This window comes from Rissa tridactyla, chromosome 16, assembly GCF_028500815.1.
Source record: "Rissa tridactyla isolate bRisTri1 chromosome 16, bRisTri1.patW.cur.20221130, whole genome shotgun sequence".
In the NCBI taxonomy this organism is placed as follows: Eukaryota; Metazoa; Chordata; class Aves; order Charadriiformes; family Laridae; genus Rissa; species Rissa tridactyla.
The window spans coordinates 4096085-4119074 of record NC_071481.1 but is presented as its reverse complement, the minus strand read 5'-3'; the positions used below and the strand labels follow the sequence as shown (position 1 = coordinate 4119074).

At 42.4% G+C, this 22990-nt stretch overlaps 2 protein-coding genes across 4 annotated transcripts in view; both read right to left on the bottom strand.

The window, feature by feature from the left end:
• Positions 1-1403: 1403 nt before the first annotated feature.
• Positions 1404-16411, bottom strand: EXOSC10 (exosome component 10). The gene is made up of 25 exons (XM_054222495.1): positions 16222-16411; positions 15297-15433; positions 14720-14843; positions 14120-14224; positions 13532-13697; positions 12642-12753; positions 12274-12349; positions 12046-12156; positions 11471-11614; positions 10950-11140; positions 10050-10206; positions 9275-9423; positions 8906-8956; positions 8026-8137; positions 7499-7549; positions 6872-6947; positions 6586-6707; positions 6176-6271; positions 5470-5544; positions 4950-5037; positions 4720-4793; positions 4007-4175; positions 3463-3524; positions 2170-2243; positions 1404-1585 (listed from the first exon to the last, which is right to left on the bottom strand). The coding sequence occupies exons 1-25, from the start codon at positions 16378-16380 to the stop codon at positions 1555-1557; spliced, it is 2712 nt and encodes a 903-aa protein (XP_054078470.1). The 5' UTR covers positions 16381-16411; the 3' UTR covers positions 1404-1554.
• Positions 16412-17101: 690 nt separating this feature from the next.
• MTOR (mechanistic target of rapamycin kinase) overlaps positions 17102-22990 on the bottom strand; it is a 66635-nt gene continuing 60746 nt past the window's right edge. For all 3 annotated transcript variants that reach the window (XM_054222264.1, XM_054222263.1, XM_054222265.1), the window contains 8 exons: positions 22209-22281; positions 21703-21777; positions 21069-21204; positions 20603-20668; positions 19810-19890; positions 19409-19489; positions 18643-18748; positions 17102-18089 (listed from right to left, as the gene is read on the bottom strand). In XM_054222264.1, coding sequence (XP_054078239.1) covers positions 18074-18089; positions 18643-18748; positions 19409-19489; positions 19810-19890; positions 20603-20668; positions 21069-21204; positions 21703-21777; positions 22209-22281 — 634 coding nt within the window. In that variant the 3' untranslated portion in view covers positions 17102-18073. The remainder of the gene's footprint in view (positions 18090-18642; positions 18749-19408; positions 19490-19809; positions 19891-20602; positions 20669-21068; positions 21205-21702; positions 21778-22208; positions 22282-22990) is intronic.

Here is a 22990-nt window from a genome sequence, read left to right as displayed (position 1 = left end):
AGGTCTTAATGAAACTACAGAAATTTTAATGTCTCCACAGCCAACGGGGCTTTTGGTAAGAGTTAGTTATCCCTCAAGTTGCAGAAGTATCCTTAGTGTGACGCTAAGGGGACAGGCACAGGCAGCCCCTGCGAACGCACTCACAGACAATTGCTGTTTAACTGCCTCCTTCCAAAAACATTCTCCAATATTCAGCCACGCCGGCAGATTTTATGAGCAGAAAGGGACTCTGTTCTACCACTACAATGCTGCTCGGCCGGCATGCTCATAGCAACATACCTAAGGAGGAAAAACGCTCTTCTGTTCCCTTCCCCTCCCTACTTCCCAGAAATAGGTGAAGAGACTGAAAACAAACAAGCAAGCAAAATCCCAAACCTGGTCACAGTCTTTACAAAAGAAAGCTTCGGGTTAGGGAAGTTTTCACCAGTACCCACTCAGTCCTCGCACCCAGCCTAACAGTCAGAGAGGTAAATTCTGTCATTGCCAGCATGAAATGGAAAATCATCAGAAAAGGAAATCACAGAGTAGAGACAAGGCCATTGGGAAGAGGAGCAAGATCCATTGGTCAGCTCAGCGACCAGTAATCCAGGAAGGAGCTCTGCCACTGGTTTTAACGTGGCTTCAAGCAAAGTCCCATCAGCCCTACCCTTCGGTACTCCCCACGGTGAAAGGGGAATGCTGCTCACCTCTCTCACGGCAGCGCTACAGCCTTCAGGTGCCAGCATTTAGAATAAGCTCTGCCATCCATCCATCGAGTTATGGCCTGATACTCTTTTTACAAAGACTTTAAGATAACTCACTGCGGGTATTTAAAACCAGGAGATGTTAGCACAGCTGTACTGATGTTCAGTTGCAGCACAGAACCTCACTGGCTTTCCCCAACCCAATATTGCACTCTGTGTTTTTACCTTCTACCTAATGCTATTGCTTTCACTCTATGACTTTGTGGAGACACTGGTCTCTGATCCAAAAAGTACCCCAACTCTTTTTTTTCCCTCCTTAAAACCTTTGCTTAAAAATACACAAACACTGCTAGTGCAACACACTAATTTTTCCTATTACCTTGTCTTGTAAGAGATGAGCTGTGCAGTTCGATTTGTAAGCAAGGTCTAACATAAAATACAGTCTGGCCTTATTTCCTCCTCTGGACTGCTGGGGTCTGAGTCACATCTACTGAATCTCTCTTATTTTTGCGCTGGCTTTAGAGATGCCAAGAGGTTCCTCTCAAACTCCACTGACATGCTGGTCCCAGACTTCAAACAGCTCCAAGAAGTGACAAGTTTAGCCTAACTGTGTTTGAGGACACAAGATAAACTTTCAAAATTAGAAACAAAGCAACACTGTGAGTATAATTAGAAAAAACCCCAATGTGAATATAATAAAAGTGAAATCAATTAAGATGGTTTTCCTTTTGGGAAAAAAAAGGATTTTAATGGGTTTAAAAACATTTCTGTACAAAAACTGCTCAATGACCGGTATTTGCCTTCCCATGGTGACAATACTTCTGACTATTGTTTTCTTCAGCAGCAACTCCCACAGGTCCTGTAACAAGGACTATCTCTTCGGCCAGTGGTGCCTGGAACCCCTGCAAAAGACAGTTACAGAAAGACTTTAACTCTTGCTCTAAATTTGCTCAAGATTGAAAACCTACGATAGGTTCCAACGATTCTATTGAGAAAAGGTCGTGATGCAGCAGAACCCTTCTCCCTCCAACGCTGCCCTTACGTAGTGTTGCTCTTTATGGCTAAATAATACACAAGGATCAAGCCTTGTAAACTACGCGTTAAGTACCTATTCAGAACAAGAATGTTCATATTTGGCAGTGCTGTTATTTATCTTCCTCCCAAGCTAGGCAAAGGTTCTCCCCACCTCTACCTATCTTTGTGGCCAAGAAAGCGACTCCCACATTTATTAACACAAACTTTTACCTCAACATTTCAAACCTCCCAGCCAGACTTGTCTTTGATTGCATTAATCCTGACTAAGCTTTCTTTCCCCCTCTCTTTTTTTCTTTTAAACTGACGTCAAACTGTGATGCAACCTCTTCCCATTAAACATGCGCTTAAGCTCCCACAGCAATTGAGGACAATAGTTATGCTTTGCCCATAGCTCCGGGGCACAGGCGCGAAAACACTCCACCAGAGCGATGAGAGCAGGCTGACAACACACCTCTCCGCTTTCCCCGCCAGGTAGGACATGCTTCTGTTTCCAGACTGTTGAAGTTTGTTAGCTCCAGCAAATTTCTGCACAGAAGAAAAAAAAAAAACCAAAAACACCACCACCACCACAGTGAGGTACTTGCCAAATACAGTATATTCCATGAGATTCATGTGCTGTCAGGTCCCTCCAACTTCAAGGAATGCTGCTCATTTACACTGTGAGCTTTATGTCTTAGGACTTTATATGTCTGTACACAGAATGCAGCTGAACAGGTGCTGTCCTACTGGTCTAACTGTGACATTAGGCACGATACTCCACTGATGACAAATCTTACCCCTCTAGACAGAAAGATCTGTACATGTTGTCCCAAATTCACCCGTCGGTTTCTTTTTTTCCTCCCGAAAAAAGTTTTAACTGACACAGCAAAAGGACTGCACAGGAAATGGTTTCCTACACTATCAGGCATAAACTTGTTCAGCTTCTAAAATACAAATTTTAATGAATATCCAAATGCTCGCTGGTACCCTTTGCCCTCCAGTTAAATCTGCAGGAAGGCAGCATGCACAGCAAAGAGGCTGAAATGCAAGAAATGACCTTCAGAACTTAAAATTCATGCTCGAGCACCCAGTGAGTTGACGCACGGACACCCTATTACTTCATGCTGACATCACACATCAGCACTCAAACACTCCACACATGGGCACTATGCAGGGTGTACGGCGGGGGTTTAGGTAACCCAGGTCTGCAGGGGGGACACAATGACACAGGAACTGCCCTGTGCTGGTCACAGGTTTCCCTAAGTATATGTTTGATTGTTTATGCTTGCTTGCTTCTCTTCAATCGCTCAATTAGCAATAAATAAAATACAAATTCTCTGAGCTGAGACTGTTTTCCTAATGACTGCCTGGTGGAGAATGTGGGCAACACACAGAGCTGCCATGGCCTGAAATCACTGGACTGACCAAGGTTTTTGAGAGCACCTTGAATATGGTATTGGGAATTCGTGGTGTTGTGCTGTGGCCTAAGTGTCATGCCTGTGATATATGGGGGCGTAGGTGTGAACAGTGTATGAAGAGGTGGGAAACAACAAGAGAGTCTGAGGGGCCCCCAGAAAGCTCCTCCTGAATGGGAAGAGGCTAAAATACAAAGTGTGAGCTCGTGATTGCAAGCGTCACTCTCAGTACCAAGTGCTGTTAGGGAACATTCTGCAGATCCAGAAAAAGTCATCTTCCTTCCCCAGCGAGTCCCCAGCTGGGTACGTGCTATCACCAACATTTCTGTTCCTTCATGACATGCCCGTACCTTGCCTGCATAAGCTTGCTTGGTAGGATCGAATTGTGGCGACTGCTTCGATTTGCTGCTTCCTAAGGGAGAGAAGAGAGAAGCTGTCACTAAAATTTTCCATAATGAACAGCACATTCCATGGTTTTTCTCTGATGATAAGGAGGCTTCACTGCAGTCTCCCACATGCTAAAAACCAGAACAGTCTCTTAAGAGCAGGAGATGCTTTTTAATAGATTTTTTTTTTTGTCACAAAGGAGTCAAATCTCCTTTGCCTTCTAGTTGCTGGGATCCAATTAAACAGATGATTTTCTCTACAGAGAAAAGAAGCAAAATTTGAATCCACAGTCCCCTTGGCTGACGGTTTTTGTTTCCAAATCAGAGAAGGGATGCCAGACTGTACACTCTCCAAGTTAATTTCTTTTAGTATTTCCCCACTGCTAGGTAAGTGCATTGTAACAGTTTGCACTGCCTTGGCACCTACATTCACACACAGCCTTTTTGGGGCTCAGCTGGCAACATTTTCCACACCCTGCAGCACTCTCGCAAGAGATCCAGATCTTACCCGCAAACACTTTGAAGTTGGACTTGCTGTAATCAAAGGGGGTAAACTGCTTCGGTGCTTCCAGCTCCTCTGGTTGCTGGGAGGCTTTTGGCCGTTTCTTCTCTTGTTTTGGCAACTCTGTTCCTGTTTCACTCATGACCCTCTCCCTTTTCTTATTAGCTTGTTCCTGCTGTGAAAGCAACCCACAGAACAGAAACAAGGACAAGTTCAGGAAAGGAGAATGAAACATCTCTGTGTAGGCACGAACGTCAGCATGCAGATGAACCGCCCAATGAACCTGGGCCTCAGTGACAGCTATTGCCTGTTGCAATAATAGCGTGGGGAGAAAACACTGTGTTCTTCTTTGGGCCTAAATAGCTTTTTTATTTTGTCTCACAGCAGGGACTTTTCAGAGGAAAAGCCAAGTTGTCATTGCACAGGATACGAGAGGCTGAGATCTGCTGTGGCCCCACAGGTGGGTTTGGGGGAACCTGGGCAAGTGAGGAGCAGAGATGTGCAGAAAACATTCCCTGCTGAAGATATGGAGGGATGTGAAGACTTGCACAGCATGGCTGCTAGCGGCCTGCTGCTGCACACAGGGCAGAATCGCAGAACTGCTACCGGAAGACCGTCATTCAGGTACTCCAGACTTATAGGGCTCAGGGTTTCACTCTGAACTGTGTTATGAAGCTCAAAAGGGGCAAAGGCTGGAAGTAGAGAATTCAATGACATACCATAGCTTGCTGACGAACAGACACAATATTTTCTGTTGCCTCTTTGTACACCTTCTGTGCTTGGTCACGAGCAGCTATGGAAACAAACAAGCATTACCTTAAAAAGGAGGAGTAAGTTACCCAGGAGCTTGTAGCAAGTCTCAAATAGAGTACAATCTTTGTCAAACAGTCTATGTGCATTGGGAAAAGCACGTTAGCCAAGACATTGAGGAAGGGAAGAATGGCTGTACCTGACTGCTGGGCTGCTTTCTTTTTTGTTTCATCCTTGGACTCCTTCTGTGGTTGTGTCTGACTCATCAACTTCCATCGATTGCTGATCTGCAATGAAAAAAAAATTACCTGGGATCACTTTCTTTGAAGTTTTACGGCAAAAGCGAGTTTATAAACTTGCTACCACACGCTGTTCTTCATTAAGAGTACAAAAGATCAAATTGGATTGTAAAAGAGATTAAGATCTGCAGCACCAGGTAAAGTAAAACCGTGTGCTTTAAAAGTTCTGAGCTACAAACAAGCCACGAGAACAAAGGCAGATACAGACATCAGTAGTAGTTTGCAGCTTTGACAGACATGGAATATAGAGCGTAATGTCTCCAATCCCTTGGTTCTTCAAAGGATATGAATGCTACAGAAACAGTGAACTACAGATTCAGAAACATGTCAAGTTTCTCAAAACTTCTATTCTTTTTCTAAATAATCTACTTATTTGTTTCTTTTGTGCCACTTGGCAGGAAATTTTAGCACAAAACTTACTTCATAAATTTTTGATGACGGGTCAAACTTCGCAGATTGAGAGACATAGGCAGGGTTCTGTTCTGAAGGCAGGTACTGTGGAGAGGAAAAAAATGTTTTGCTTTAAACACAATACATGGCATTTAGCTCACTACTAAAATGCTACTTAAAATGTTCCAAATCAAAAAGTTTATATTTAAGAAACATTGCACAGATAGATCATCTTTTGGAAAATTAAAAGTTACCATAGTTACGGCCAAGAGAAATGTTAAAGAAAAACCTAAATAAAAAACCCCCAAAAACGCAACCCACAACCACACACCAGAAAAAGTTATTTCCTAGTAATTTGTCACTCCAAATCTACTACAAAGTATGCTATTGTTCTTCTGATTAGAAGAGTAAAATCAGCTCCCTTACTCTAGCCATAAAGTAGAGATGAAAATGTGATGCAAATTAAAAAAACCTCAAACTTGATTAAAAAAAAAGAACAGTGAGAAGTCTGTTTACTATGCAGAAAGACATATATCTAAGAGGCATTTCAATCTGTTTTGAAAACAAGTCCACACGTGCGTGCTTTGCAAGAAGGACAATCTCTCGATTCCAGTAAAAGAGCAGCAGCTGATGCTGTATCAAGCTCTTTCGGAATCGCCTGGAAAACGAGCTCAGAGCATCCTCTGCACAAGGTAGTTTCTGAGTCCCACTACAAATATGTATCGGGAACTTTTACCATTCTAAACGGATTTTCAAAGGACTCCATTATACGCTGAGCTTTCTGCTGTGCAGTGGTTAAAGTCTTCTCATTTCCTTCATCTTCATCACATTCCTTAAAAAAAAAAAAAAAGGAAGAAATATTAACATTAATAACTTTTGGGTTGGCTACTGCCTTTTCATGCGTGTTATTTCTCTCTCTACATGAAACTCCACTGATGGCAGTAACCCTCCAGAGAGATGTAATTAACTTGCCGGCCTCCTAATCCAGTTCTCTTGGTTATGCCATATGCTTGACAGGAAGCCAGTATCATTTCCATGCATGTCGCACCTTACTATTTCTTGCGACACTCTCACACAGTTTTATCAGATCATTGAGTATGTTTTCTAATACTTAAATATTGACACTATCGCAAACATGTTGCTTACACTGAATATGCTGACAGTGGCAGTAGCAACAAGACATGATGACTCTGGCTGAACATCCTGAATATTCATTGTCCTCTCACTGTCTGAAAAGAGACAGCCATGTTCCAAAACTGGTGCAGGCTCTGCATGAAAAGAAAAAATTTTTATTAGATACCTGTATATTTTACTCCCTTTCGTGTAATGAGATTTAAACAAAAAAAATCTTCAGGGCTGCTTATTTCCACATCCCAAAGCCACTAATAATCATGTCATTATTAGCACAGTTTTTAGGTTAAGTCCAAATTACCCAAGACAGAGTTGTTCTGAAAATCCATAGGAATCCGGGAACTGTCATGTGGTCCAAAGAAGGTATTCTCCAGCTTCTGCAGAGAGATTCAAATTACAAACCCCATTAATACACTACTCTATGAATCTGTATACGTTTTAACATGTTGCAGAGACACATTAATGAAAATTCAAATAGAAGTGTGAAATTCAGAGACTGAATGTTCTTAATATAGCTCACCTGCCAGAGCACATTGCAACTGGCATCAAAAGGATATCTGTGCAAACACCCACTGGCTAACGGAGCTGCTTTACTTCATACATACGAAGAGAGCAAACGAGTCAGCCTTAGAAACTCACCTGAAACTTCTCTTACAGATCAGTCAATATAGACTAACACACGTGAAACTGGACCAGCAGCCAGAGTGTTTGCTGATGAAGCCTTAAGTGCTGCTATTATGCTGCTTTGTAAAATACCAATTTACAACTGGTAATATTACGAGTCTAGCACAGAAAATTAACATTAAGCTAAAGCGGAGAGACGTATAAAATGTGAGAGGATAAACGATTTGCTAGAGCACAGAATTTTGCTAGATTTATTTCTAAGTTTAAGGCTTAAGATGTTAAGTAACAAATATGTACACCATACCTCAGGGTTGGATAGAGGTGCTCTCTTCTTGACTGCCACAGCAATCTCTGACTAGAATGGGAGAGAAAGATAAGTCAGTTAAATGCACCTGCCCTGTTCTTCTAGGTCTGCCTCCTTATCAATCTTTTCAACACATTTATTACATTTAACTAATGAACCTCTTACATCTAGGCTTTTTTTGCTTCACCATTAGCTGAAAATATTTATGAATCCATTTACATGGCCAACAAATTCCACAAGGTCCAGCTGCTCCTCACACAGGCAAACCTGATGTGCAATGTATGACAGACAACTGCGCCCTGTTCATTTTACTGCTCTACTTCTCCAGGAAACCACACTGCCTGTAAGCCAGTGCACGGCAGACAACAGTTGCAATGTATCTTTGAGCTCTACTACAGAACACCACATTCACAGTGTTCAAAAAGCAAACTTCAGCATACATATCATCACAGGTCACCATTTAGCTGCAATCCCTGGCTTAAGGAAAGCAAGTGATGAGTCTCTTGTGTGGTACGAGCTACTCCTACCTTGAGAAGAGGCATCTCCCGGGCCTGCTGAATGAGAAGATGCAATTCATTAATCTGCTGGCGAACTAGTGGTGGGATTGGATTACAGCAAGCAATGATGCCCTGGGGTTCTCTAAAGAGAGATGAGAAAAATTCAGTGTGCTATATTTACGGCCGATATGTTAGGCATTTGCATTCAAAGGACGCACAACCAGATATAGCCACAGTCCTGACTGTGAATGAATAAGACAAGTCAGATTAATCTGTCAGAGTTTATTCTCTGTGATGAAAAATTCTGTACCAGGTTTGTGCAGATAAGGAGGAACCATTAACTCAGCTCTCCTCTCACTTATCTTTTCTGTGGTCTGTCTGTCCCCATCTTCATTTCGTTCCTTGTTTGGAATTCATCTACGGAATTTGAGCCCAGCAGTGGATTTGTGTTTAAAGATGCACTTTTACTATTCTCAAGTATGGATGTTAGATGATGAGTGTCAAGTGTTTGAGGAAAATGTTGCATCAATAGGGTGTTTTAAGGGATCTGCCCCTTGCTCCCTGCCCAATTCTTTTAGGAACTGAAAAAAACCCCCTCAAATAAACGTTATGGAGGAACTTATCCCTCTCTTGCCCTATAATACTGTGGGAATCTCAGGGGGAATGTGTGACATAGAGCAATACAAAGGAATGTGCTTTATTAGTGGAATAAAGTCAGAGAGAGATACGTTCTCAGAAGTTTGTAGCCTTCTGAAGGAGTGTTGCTATTTATTTCTTTTCCAAACTGAACAACTATAGCAGTATTGAGTGCTGGAAGAAAGGGACTGACTGCAGAAGTAATTACACGCTAGGAAATGACTTGCTAGATATTAAAATCAAATGAGACTCCTCAAGGGTGAAAAAAACTTACTTGGGAAGCTCCTCTGCTATCTTCAATAGCATATGATTTGGTAGCACGTATCTACAACACAAAGAGGTGGTGTGAATGTAACACAATATTAAAAACTCTTAAAAATACCTTCAGAGTGCACAAGTCTGCCCCAATTACAGGTCTGAAAAGATTAAATCGGTTAAAAAGAAATTAATTAGGGCTGATATAGATACCTGTAAGAATTTAGTGCTAACATACCAGGACTTCCGTGTAAGAAGCCACCTGAGGTAGTACACTAATTTCTATAGGTAAGAAAGTGGTTCCACCTTGCAGGGGGGTGAGGGGAGGGACACAATCCAAGAGACTCATCGAAGTATTAGGTCAGCGTCTATAACAAAGACTTCCTACCCTGTACTCTCATCCTCTTGACGCGCCATCTTGTCTCTCCATGCAAACAGCAACCTAAATGCTGCCAGCTGCTGCGTGTTGAGATGTTTTTTCTGCCTCCTGTAGAGCTCAAGGTAGGATTCATCTGAAAAGAGGGGTTTGATGTATTTCTGGACAGGAAAAAATGAAACACTCATGGTCAGTATCAGATTTGTGCTTTCTAGTTTGCCTTGCTTCACCGAGACAGACAGAATCTCCCAGACACACAAAGGAGACCAGTAAATTATGTTTTGAAGCTTTTACCCTAAAGTGTTGGTAGGATCCTATCCCTGAAAAACATACATCTCATCCATTTTTAGGGGAAATCCACCCTCACCAACTCCAGGAGCAGCTTTAGACATCAAATGTCTTCAAGATTTACTAGATTAGACAAGGCCTACTTTCATAGACGGCATTTTCCACGGGCACAATATAATCATCTCATAGGCTTTGAACTTCTAGGAATGTCCAGTAGAACTGGAAATGTAACACCTCTCTTAGGAAAGACACACCTGAAAGCATCAGGAGGCCAATGAGTGCCAGCATTCAAAAAACAGCAAGAGGGCATCTGAATCCAAGGATTTTAGGCAGTGAAACAAGTGACTGCACGCAACTGGGTCACAGTTTACACAGCTGTTTTCAGATACACACAGAGGAAAAACCCTATGTCTGCGCAACAGATATAGAATAGGCAAAGGATTTTCTGTCCTACTAAGCCCATACTCTGATCCAGGTAATCCAACAGGTGAAGCTTTACCTTGAGGCAGATGTCCTTGCTGCGTTGCCACACAACCTGCAGCTGAGTGGGCTGCTCATTCCCTTTCTCCCACAGCGCCTCCCTCACTTTATCATAGATGTAGAGCAAGTAATGAGTGTCATCACGGGCATACCGAATCATTTCTTCTGGCAAAGGGCTAGAAAAAGAGACAAAATGACGCTAGTACATTTCAGTTGCCCTGACAAGCCGTCACTTTGCTCTTGCAAGGCATATTAGGGCAAACTGCACGTAAAACACACTAAGAACTAATACGGAAATTCTTCTGTTTTCTTACTGAAGGATTTGTTGGTCAACAGCAGTAACAAGCTGTCCACTCTCCAACTGAGATGGCATCTTGTTCATATGCTGGAGAGCAGGATTGCTGTGTAGCTACAGCACTATAGTCAGATGGCAGAACTGCTTGCTATGGTAATTGTCATAACTCTTCCCTCTCTGCAGAGCCTACATAAAGTAGACCGGGGATCTCTGTGGCATGCAGGGTCCATCTGCATAGCCAAGCTTATTGCTCCAACAGCATCCTGCTCTTCCTAGTGCGGATGACTGAATGCTTTTGTGGGGGGTCTAGAGGAGCAAATACTAACTTTCTTCATAATACTGCAGTGGTTCAGCACCGTTCCTATGAAGTGAGCTTTTCCAGGAGCTTTTCATTATTAATTTTCCCTGGTCTTTCCAAAAGAACTCATTTTCTAAAGAAACACGGGAAAATGTAACACTCATAAAAGAACTTAAAGCACAGCCAGCTAAATGTTGTGCTTGTTCACTTTAAGACTAACTTACAACTATGGGGCTTGCAACTAGAAACGTGCTCCTGCTCTAACAATACAAACAAGGATAAGTGCTACCTTGCAGCTCCAGCCCATTTAAGGGGTCAGTTTTTACCGTATCCTCCAGTCAGCCAGCTGGTACTGCTTGTCAGCATCTACATTGCAATACAGCTTTAGCAAGTGGTCCAAAGAATGCCTGCCAAGATTGAGGAGACGAGCAGCTTGGTGAGTATCAAACATGTTCACCAAGTACAGACCAAAGTCTTTTTGCAGCCATTCCACATCTGAATCGGCACCATGAAGGACCTTGAAAATCAAAAAAAATTTGTGAATTGTATGAAGAACATTTCTACTCCAGGCTGGCAGTGCTGTAGTTTCACATTCATGTGTCTAGGACTGTATTTCTTTTCTCTCTGTCCTTCACCGTTAAGTGCAGAACTACTAAGTGATGGACTTGGCAAGTAACTTCCCACTTACATCAAGGAAACAGGCACATGAACAAATTACAATGAAAGCAGAGCCAAGTGACCAAGACAGAGCACACAGCATGCTTTTAAATATAATGAAGCTTAAACTAAGGGGAAAAAAAAGAAAAAAAAGTATTCTTGTGGTCAACTGGTGAATATGGGAGCTGACCTTCACAATTGCAGGGTCTGTGAAGGTCTCGTTGAGAATGTTCATGTCGCTGCGCAATTCCAGTGTATCAATAATGAAGTCTTCTGTTCGGGTGGAAATCTGCATCAGACACGTCAAGCCCAGGAAGCTCCTGTAGGAATGGTGCTGAAAAACATGGAAGAGAGATGTAAGCTAGGATCCATTACAGAAGTAATACTACAAAACAAACAGCACTCCAAATGAAGGAAGAAAAAGTAACTGAGGACTTCTTAAAGAAAAAGACAATTGGATGAGCAAAGTTTTCTCTTTGCAGTCACTAACGTAACATAAAAATACATCATATGAATTGAAAGAAAATAAATTCAGTATGAAGTGTGCAGTCAGTACCACCATTGGAAAACTTACAATATTGACACAGTTTAATTCAACCTTCTAGATAATATCTGACAGGTCAGGGTCATGAACTGTCCTTTCATGTCAGAAAGTACAAAAAGCAGGAGAAAGAGAACACCACAAAACAGACTAGAAGAACACAATGGTATCCTAGGTACTAACAGTTCACTGTAACTTTTAAACAGAAAAGGCTATTTCATTACCTCTAAGTCCAGTGCAAATTCTTTACAGTTCATAAGCTTTTCATTTAGATCTACCAGCTCATCCAGTGTGGTGATAAAATGACAGGGTGTTTCCTTGATGGGCCTGTACATCTGGCAGAGCAAATTATTAGGTATGGTATGTTCTCAGTCAATTCCCACCCCTGACCTCCACCCTCAATTCTGAAATTCGTCAAGTATAGCTGGCTGTAAATTAACGTGGACACCAACCTGGGGTTCTGGTTTCTTGAGGACTCCATCTGGTGGAGAAAAATGCTCCAGTTCATACTGGTAAGGGTGAGCAAACCTGTGGAAATTAGGAAGACAGGCGCAGACTAAATTTCAGTCATCTTTATGCAGCCAGAACACAGAGATTTTGAGAACTATGGCAGTTTCCCTATCGAGTAGAAATTTTGTCTCTTATTAAGCTTAGGTTTAAAATAACTGCAGATGTCTAAAGCAAATCACACACAACATAGTGTGCGGACACAAACACATGCAGAGCTGTTACACATGAATAGCATCAGCACGATGGGACCATACAAGTGCATGTTCACCAACGGTACTCCAAGAATCTTGCTGTCAGTTTAATTTCTTACATGTCTTGCTCAGTTTGCTGTGTCCTCTGCTGGTGTATGAAGTCTGCCAAAGCAGCTGGTACATCCAAGTCTTCAGGCCGCTCCTTTCGTTCCCGTCCACTTTTTGTGAGGGCTGAACAACCAATATGGAACAACTGGACTGGGTCCCACACATAACACGTTCCCAGCCTACTACTCTATTCCCTCCACCCACCACAAGATCCTATTAAAATTGTAAAGTATCAAAAATCTTAACAATTTAGACCTGCAGCTTTTGCTGTCAGCAAGATTTCTGGCTGCAATGACAACTCAGTTACTAGGTTTTACCAGGCTGCTGTTAAACAAGATGAAAGGTGGTTCTGCTCAAAAGCTTGGAAGGAGATTGAAAAAATCTTCAGAAAAAAAAAATATGTCAATCATTCCCAGTTACTAAAAGTACAACCGCATCAGTGCAGACTAAGGATGAATCATCATCATCAGAACAACATGTTGCCGAGATAGGATGTTACGCTGGCGGCTTTGACAAAGCACCCAAAGCAAAGGTAGGTCTAACCATACGCCTGGCACTCCTAAATAATTAGAAAAAAGTATCTATAAAGCGAACTAGACTAGTCAAGACCACTTCTGGAGCCAGAGTGACTCTACCACCATTGAACGTGCATGACTAAAGAGAAGCAGCAGAGTATCTGTTTGGAACAGATTATTTACTGTATACCAACAAGAAGATGCTGTATGCTGACCTACGCTCACATTGCACGTATGTAAACAACAGCATCACAGAGCTCACTGCACCCAAATGGTCAACATCTCCTGCTGTTACTTGCAGTCAATGATTTCTCCTCTAGACTGTGAGAGCACATCTGTGTCAAATACTCTCAAGAGGTTACCCCAACAAAAAATAAACCCCTTACCTTCAGGCAAAGGTTTCAAAGCATTGGGTTTGATAAAAAGTTTAGGTACAAAGGGAGTGTTGGAATTGTCAATCTTTTCCCGAAACTTAAGCTGTGGTCGAGAGATATTCTTAGCATGAAGCAGTCGGAAGGTTTCAGATTGAGTTCTTTTGTGAGATTCTCCCACCTGTTTAAAAAAGGTAAACCACAAGTAAAACTCACAGGACTTAACAGATGTTCAGAGCTTCTTTTACTCAGCCTGACCCAATATTCAGAGGAATAAAGTTACACCCCAAACTCAAAAGTGAGTCACTCTTTTGCAGTGAGTCCAGAACCCAAGAATGAAAGTTCGCTGAATCAGGATCCTGAATTCATATGAATAAGCGAAGGACAGACTGTTATATACATGAAACTGAAATGGCCATACAAAGCACACAGAATCCAAAATCAAGTTTGACTAAACAGGAAAAGGAAAAAAGAGGGAGGGAGTTAGGACATGTAAAAAAGTGTGATGGAACATTTAACCACTCGACTCCACTGGCAAATCAGTAGTGCCGATGCTGGCAAAAAAGCTAAGATAACACATCAAACAGAGTGCAGAGGCCTCACCTTGCGGTTCCAGCTGGAAATGATCGTCTGTGGGGGCTGTAACCCAGCAGGGAGGACCGGTTGCTGGTTTTTTTTCACTCCCGCTGCTTCATCCAGTAAAATACCCTAAATTCCAGAAAAGCAAGGTGAAAATCAAACATCTGTTAAATTACCATGCTCAGCCACTCTAGTCAGACTGAATAAACAAAGTCACACAGGTGGATATCTCCATAGCCATTTCCCCCAAATTCTGCGCAACACGAGACAGACAAATGTGGGGAGAGTAGTAGTATGTTGACCATCAGCGGTAGGAAGAGGTTCCTACTCTATGAATTTACAGATCTGTTCTCAGGTTGTGAGGTTCTTGTGCCAAACTGTATTTAGTTTCCTCACAAGTCACATATTACCTTCCTTCCCTTTGGGGCATAACTCATCTGCCTTTGTTACTGTGACCAAGAGTCTAGCACATGAAAATATTTTTAAAATAAAAAGGAACACCATCAGACTGAGGAACCACTAAATATAACTGTAAAAGCACCACCATTCAAATATCTGCAAGGAAAAGAAAACTTGTGAAAACTGAACAATCTACAAGAAAACATCCAGAAATAATTTGCTTACCACTCTTTCAAGAATGATGTCATTGGAGTCAACCAGCATATCAAATTTATCTTCCAACTCTGTCACTTTGCTGCGATCTTTCACATAGCTACGGCAGCCATGGTATTGCATCACTTTGCTCATGCTTGTAAAAGAACAGTACAGCTATTAGCAATTTAAAAGCAGACATGCTGAATGCTAAACTGTCCAATTCTCTTCAACTTTCTCCATATTCAAAGTTTGAAAATAAATCAAATACAGTACCTGTTGATAATATCATATGAGCAGTGAATAGACATCTACACAGTATTGTTAGAATTAATTTCTTACGAACAATGTGACTTCTTAAATAGATCGCCTAACACGTTTTATATCAGCCTCTGCTCTCTGTACAGCCCTTTATCCAAATCATTATGAAAGGCCCTCTTTAAATTTGTTACTTAAACTGTCAAGTGCTAGAAAAGTATCTAAAATTAGGTATGTGAAATAAAACATCTTTTTATCTACAGGAAGTTTGGAGTCTCTAAAGAAGGGTGCTACCTTCTGTTTTGGATTGGAAGCTATTAGCAATGGCCCAGAGAAGCAAATGCATCCTTACCAGTGAAGGAGATGGTCACCCTGTGTTTCACAGTACGCGCGGAAGCCAGGGAAGCTTCGGTAGAAGTCATACTCATCGCCAGGCTGAGGAAGCCCATTAGATGCCTTTGTTGCAGCTACCACTGTGCCAAGAGCATACTGTGCAAGAATGCCATGTTATTAGCACTTTTTTCAGTATTTTATTCCTCCATTTACCCAGGATACTACGTGCTAGAAGTGCATTTTGCCTAGCTGGTTTGAACCATGTGTTTCTAACATACAATATCATGGAGCGTTTTAACACGAGTAAGTTTACAGTCATTTAGTTCACACTGTCTATTCGGAGACCTTTAAAACGATGAAAGTTTAATAACGAGACTTAAAACTCAGTCTAGTATTTAAGGTCTGAAAGAAAGCTTGTTAAATCAACAGGAACACAGATTATTATTTTATTTTTTTAATATAAAAAGCCCCCTGCAACGCTTCCTGCTTGAGAACTGGCAGGCATCCCCTCTCTTGGAAGCAGCAGCGGCGTGCACAGGCCAAACACAGTGCAGCTGGTGCTGAGATCTGGAACCCAACGGGCAATGCCCATCGCCACAGCAACGGCCCTCACGGGGGTCCCGACTCCTCCGCATTTCACATGGGGGAGGCCGCAACATCCCTCCCTCACGGGGAGGCGGCCCTCACACGACTCTGCTCTGGGCAGCAGGCCCGAGCCCGGGGCGCCGACAGGCCCCGAGGCGCCGCTCTGCTCCCCAGCACCCCCGCGACCGCTCACAGGGCGGGGAGCTCCTCACGGGTGGCGGCCACATCAGCGGGGGTCCCCCGGCAGCCCCCACAGACAAGAACTACAGCTCCCGCCATGCCCCGAGCAGCGCACGGCACGCCGGGAGCGGTAGTGCGCGGCGCCCGCCCCGCTTCCCCCCGGCCCCGCCGTCCCGCACCTTGACGAAGGCGTCGGCGTCGCCGAAGCCAGGCAGCACCGCCGCCGCGCTGCCCCTCTCCGCCTCCGCCGGGGGTGCTGCCGCCTCGCCTCGCCCCTCCTGCCCGGCGGGGCTCTCCGCTGCCGCGCTGCCGCTCCCCCCGCCGGCGGCGGCCGCCATCTTGCCCCCGCAGACACGCGACGCTGGGACGCTCTCGCGAGAAGGCGACGGTGGAGGGGCGGGGAAGGGCGGCGGGCACGCACGCGCACGGGGAGGGGACGCCAGGGCTGCTCTCTAGCGCCCCCAGGCGGCGTGGAGGAAGAGCCGCCGGGTGGGAAGAAAGGGGGCGGTCCCCGAGGTGGGGGGGTCCCCGAGGTGGGGGGGTCCCCGAGGTGGGGGGGCGGAGGGACACCCCTCTGGGCTGCAGGGGGGGAGACCCCGGCCCTCTGCCCCCGCCAGCACCCCCTCTTCCCACGGAGCAGGCCCTGGGAAGGGGACAGGGACATTGCCACCCAAAGCCCCTGGCTGCCGTCTCCCCGTTCCCCATTTTTGGGGCACAGCACCCACAGAAGGGCTGGGGAAGCCACGCACCCCACGCTGTCCCTCCAGCTGCCGCCGTCACCCCGAGGACCAAGAAAGCTGATGTTCTTACCACACGGGTGACATCGCATCTGCTGGAAACTAGAATTTAGGGGTTGAATGGTCAAGTTTCTGTTCTACAAGTGACAGACATCGTTCAGTCCTGGTAATTTCACCTCCAGGTGCTATCAAAAGGGAACTATAGCAGAAAAAGACAAGTCAAATCCATGGCAACAGGACACTTAAAAAAATAACATCTTAATCTGCTTCCCTGTCTCTTCCTAAGAGGTATACTTAGGAATAAACAAGAACAGTCAAAATGTTTACATTTTGGTGTAATTTATTGGCACAAAAATATTCAAATACAACATGGCATCTAAACGTGGCTACTCTGTTGTATTTTGTGCATCGTTTTTAATACGTTTAATTCATAAATCATAATTTTATCTTCGCCTCATGTTTAATAACCATTATTTTCTGTTTCAAGTTATGACCAGTTCTTCCCCCCGTCTGCCTCCTATGCCAAGTACTAACTTCCCCTAGTTATTCCCCAACACTGCTTTTTAATCCAGACACCGCGGGAAGCTCCCAAGTGGTATTTCATTGGTACCCTGCATCCAGTTTGCCACCGATCAATCCGCATAGAGGCCCCCGACTCTGCTCAGCTCAAGAACTTCAATTCTCAGATCTGCACCAATATCCCGATCTAGCCTGAAGCACGACTCCTGCACTAGTGTAACAAGAGCATGTACAGTTTCCAATTCTGGGGCAAGAATCGAGTTTCAAAACAAGGTAACAGGATGAAACAAAAGGTAAAGTTCTGCTTTTCTTTCTTTCCAGTTGTACAGCTCACGCCCAAACCCAAATGAAGCCTCCTGCACAAGCGCACTGAGCTCACTGCAGCCACACCACAGGACTGACCAGGGCAATAATTAATCTGCAAATGACTTAGTTACATTGCAAAGTAAGTCAAAACCCGTATATAGTTATTTTCAATGGATCACCAGTTCCCCAAAGACCAAGTGGAACCATAGACATCTGTGGTACAATCAGTCTTCGCTGTCCTGGAAACCCAAATCAAGTGTTGTGTTTCAGACAGCTTGTATTTTTCCAACAGCAGCTATACATTGGCTTAAACCAACTTTTAATATACAATAACTCTTTTCATTTACATTTCAAAATATTTGACAAAGGCTGTATTTCAGTCCAACGTTCAGTTTGTGTTTGTAGAAGAGCAAGTTTGGAGCGCAAAAGCCTCCAGAATAAAAGGCTGTGGATACTTTGGAATCTTCTGTTACCAGAAAGGACACCTAAAGAAAACAGAGATATTGTAGTAACACTGACTTGCATATAGTTTCACAAAGGCAACACTGAGAAAGACTGAGATTCCATACTAACTAGGCACCATTTTCATATAGGAAAAGCTGTCAGTGATCCCCATGCTTCTTTCCAGATAACTAATATTTAAAAATGCTAAAAAGATCCATTTCCTTAACTACAGTCCAACATTAGCTAACTCTCGAAAGTGACAGTAATCATCTTTGTTTACTTTAGAACATGTGGCTCTTCACTGTACCTGAAATCAGTGACCACCACATGCCATACTTCAAATGCTTAAAGCGTTCAAGCTGATTGCAATTTAAATGTTCTAAAATCTCTGTCCCTACTTACAACAACAGCTCTTTTACAGAGGGCTGTCCCTGGGATCGCTGCCACAGGCTTGCAAAATTTACCGGAGCAGATGCCACACATGGTAAGGCTCTTACATATCCCTACCTACCCGAGTGACATTTCCTTAGCTGGTCTCTGCTCAGATTATTCAGACAAGAATTTTGCAAAGGCTTAGCTGAATGACAAACTCACCATCCAATGTAGCACTGGCACAGATTCTCATGAGACGTAGCTTGCTTAATGAGCAATTCTACTTGTGTGGGTACGTCAAGAGTTTCATCGTGAGAGAAGTCTCGACCTTTGAAATTAAAGGGTGAAAAAACCCCATAAATGCAAGTCACAAATCATATAACATAACTTGCTTCTGGGTGGCAAGTTAAGGACAGACAGGACTTTGAACTACCCTTTCCTTACAGTATATAAATTGCAAAATTTTCCAAACATGGAGAACCTGTAAAGGCATACAGAGCCCAGAACTCTATTTTCCCAATTATTATGGTTTCTTTCTGTTATCTTCTCTAAATAATGGATAAACAATTGGATAACTTTCCAGTAGCTGGAGTCCTGGTCCTAATCCCTTCAAGTACATTATTTGGCAGGTGGGGGTGTGTGCCTGTGTAGTTTCTTACAAACTTCAGGAGCATAACATCTCGCAACTTTATGCTCTAGCTATAAATCCAGGAGGGCAGAAATTCAACTTCCACTAACAAGCTAAGACATACAAAATATGAAGTCTGTTTAGTTACAAACACTAGTGTACTTTTCAAATCAGGGTCCTTTGTATCTAAATGCAGGCACCAGTACTTAGGTGTTAAGACAAAAACAGGAAAATGGTTCATCCACTTAAGCAGAGTGTATTAACTTCAAGGATTAAGACAAAATACAAACACTAAAGATAGTGCTGATCCATCTCATCAGATTTGATATTTATCTTCTATAAATATAAAAACACGCTCACCAGTGAGCTTATCTCGAACCCTGTTGATGATCTGAATTGCCTTTTTATTTAGAGCTTCTGGCTTCACTAGACCATCTCCTACTAAAAAGCAGAAGTAGAAAAGAGAATTAGGACTTCATCTGAACAATAAAAGCATTTGTACTGCTCTTACATCCAGCCTTCCCAAATACCACAAATACCATCTCAAGAGCAAACAAACCCAGATAGCGGTACATTTTCTGTCACCTTTTTTTTGGGTTTTTTTTTTTTTTATGAGTTGAGAACCCAGGTAATTATATTCTTCATTGATGCTGACGAGAACTGTATCTGTCCCATCTCATGTAACTGTATCTGGATCATGATGCAATTTTCTGATCTGAGAACAATTCCCACATCAGTATAGAAACAACAATGACACTTACTGAAGGAATGGATGGATTCAGGCACTGTGGTCCCAGTTTTCTTATGGGCTGTCTCACCCAATTCCACACTGTCCAACATTTCTATTGGAAAAAAAACCATGAAAACATAAAAGCATAAATGTGAAGCTGAAAAACGGGTGAAATAATATTCTTCTGGAAACATTAACAAAACTGTTAATCAGCTCATTTGAAAAACAAATTTGACTGTGACCAAGTGTTCCACACACCTCTGTCACTGACAGAAGCATGTCACAGGAGCGTTATTTTTCCCCTGCTAACATACTGAAAGGCCTGATCCAGCTTTTAGGAACATTTTGTATAAAAGTGTAATTGAAAGATATTTTGAAACGACATACAATTAAACTAAAATTACAATCAAATAGATATATTTATTTGTAGAGGTCTCCATACAAATCACTGTCCCTATTCTGCAGTCCAAAAGCAAACAACTGCTAGGATTCAATGCAAAGCTCTCGGTTCAGTCCGATGACTACTTACAAGGTTTTGCCCACTAATATTTGGTAGCTAAGTAAATAATTATCACATATCAATTATATCTTGGATTACATCAGCTCCTATGTGCTCCAGAAGCGTGTTAATGTAACTGTAAAGGAGCATCTGCTTTTTGAGCCAAAGTACTGAACTCACCACTTGCAGTCCTAAAGCTATTGATAATAAGCTGTTTATCTGTCTACCTTTGAGAAGAGGACTGAAAATATTTACTCAATCTTGTGCACTACTAAAAAAAAACCTGCTCCAAACATTCACGACATACACCAGCTTTTCTACTCACCTACGGACTGACTAGCTGAGTAGGAGTCCGTTCTTGTTCGCGAGCGCTTATTGCCCTTTGTATTTGCTGCAAGAAAACAAGGAGGTGAAAAGTATGAATTGGAGTTTCAGCATTTCATAGCAAATTTGTCCTCAAACAATACAGATTTGACAGCCTTTCTCCATATTTTATGTCACCTGAAAACAGCTTTTAGTTGCTTTTAGATGACAGCTAATACAAAAATAACCCAAACAATTTTGCTTGTAGCTTTCTTTGGTGTCTGTGTTTAAGGGCAAAAGAGTTTTAACCACTGTGGTAATTTCAAATTACAGTCCTTAAAACTGCGTGCACACAGAAAGAGCACATGCAAACCAACAATTTCATCAGATTGTCTTCAAACAGGCATTGGATTTCAGGCTTCCAGATTTCTTGTATGAAATCAGACTGATTATTCTCTTGCTGTCACCGTTTTATCAGAATCACTTACTGTCCATCAGCCGCCAATTCAATAATGGATCATACACAAAGGCTTCAAGCACAGCCATGACACTGTCCTTATGTTCGCGCAGGACTTCCATCACTGTGTGACAGGTGATTCTGTAATTGCCATCGAGGCCCGTCACCTTCAGAAGAGAAAGAAATGAATCAACCGTGCTGCTTCATTCACCGTGCGACTCCAAACCCAACATTCAGGGCGCAGGAAGTGGCTTCCGCTCTGAATTGGAATTCACTATGCTTTGGGCATTAAGAGAATGAGACAGACGTTCATTACAAACTAAGAACCTCTCTTCTGCCACTAAGATATCTTTGTGAAGTACCGTGCCATTGGACGTACCTGGTTGATGCAAACAGCTCTTATGAAATGAGGAAACTAAGGAAGGCCTAAGAAATTGGAGGGATTTCAGGATTTTTTCTGCATTACTTAAGAAGTTGCTTTCTACTGTAATCTATTGTAAAAATCACAGGAAATAATTTAAAGAAAACGTAGCTGAAATATTAACACCTCTGGTTCTTACAGGAGTAGAGAGACTTAGCCACAATAGAAAATACAGGAAAAACTGAGAAATGGGTGCCATTTTGCCTAGGAACAATCCCCTTCATATTAAAGAGGGGATGCTTACCTCCATAGCGTTTGTCAGCATCCTCGTTAACCTGAATGGAATCTTCTCCGGGAACTTTTCTCTTGTCATTGCAACCTAAACACATGATGATGAAGAATTAGTAAATTAATAGCTAACTTATTCCTCACCTAACTCATTATTTAAGAGTTAATAAGTATTGAGGGGTTTTTGTTACAATCTTGAAGGCTGTGCTCCAAATAGGAAATAAAGTCCCAGCTTTAGGTTCCTCAGTTTCCACAAAGTTTTGGGAGAAGCCAGATAATTAACTTGATAACAGAAGGAAAGCTCAAGCATGTGCCCAGCTGCTAGTGTCAAGTAACACAGACTGCCTATCAGCAGCTTAAATTGCTCCAAGAAATTTTATGGAAAAGCGATGGTAGCACTTCTTTGCTTGTTTCAGTGGTCACCTAATCCCCAAGACATGCCTCTGAGATAGCGTGTCTATTATTTTCACCTTGCCTGGAGGTAAAGTGAAGCCCAAAAGAGAGCGAAATTCAAAGACTTACCTCAAAACAGTCCCCAAAGTCGATATGCAGGATCTTTCCACTCAGTCTGTCTAACATCAGATTGGAGGGGTGTCTTGGATGAAGCAGTAGGAGAAAAAAAACAGGGTGACAGACCATTATAAACAGCCAAAGTAAATCACAGCAGCTCGAGTCTGAAATGATATTTATCTTCATGAAGAAGAACAGCCAGTGACAGCTGGCTTGCCTGAGATCTTCAATCTCAGGATGAAACAAATAGTTTCCTGACAGTGCATCTATCACATTATTTTTGTAATTACCTCTCAAGAGTTCGAGATCTCACCTTGGAAGATAAAAAGCCTATTGGACCAGAACCATCACTACATTTCTTGGATAGGAACACTTCTTTTTCAGTTAGGATACATTTTTCTACTTGTTTTATGCTTTTTCATTTTTTCAATATAGAAAAATGTAATGAATTATGCTAGAGGTGAAGTAATGCAAATTGGATTACCACCAAAAGAAGAGAATCAATCCAGACTAGGAAAACCACAGTGCTGCTATTCATGCTGACCTGCTCCAATTTTGTTTAAATTAAAGTTCCAGAGGTTTGTAATTTCAACATAAAGACCTTTAAGTTTGGGAATAAAAGCTTTTGTTACAAAAACATTTGAGTGTTTAGCTGGTTTTGCATTACACGCCTTAAATCTAAAATATATTGTCTTCAAAAGTATTTTGGAAGTTATGATGTCCCCTTTTGACAGTAAGCCGTATACTAAAATCAAACATCTTTTCATTTTATCTTTTTTTTTTTATTATTTGCC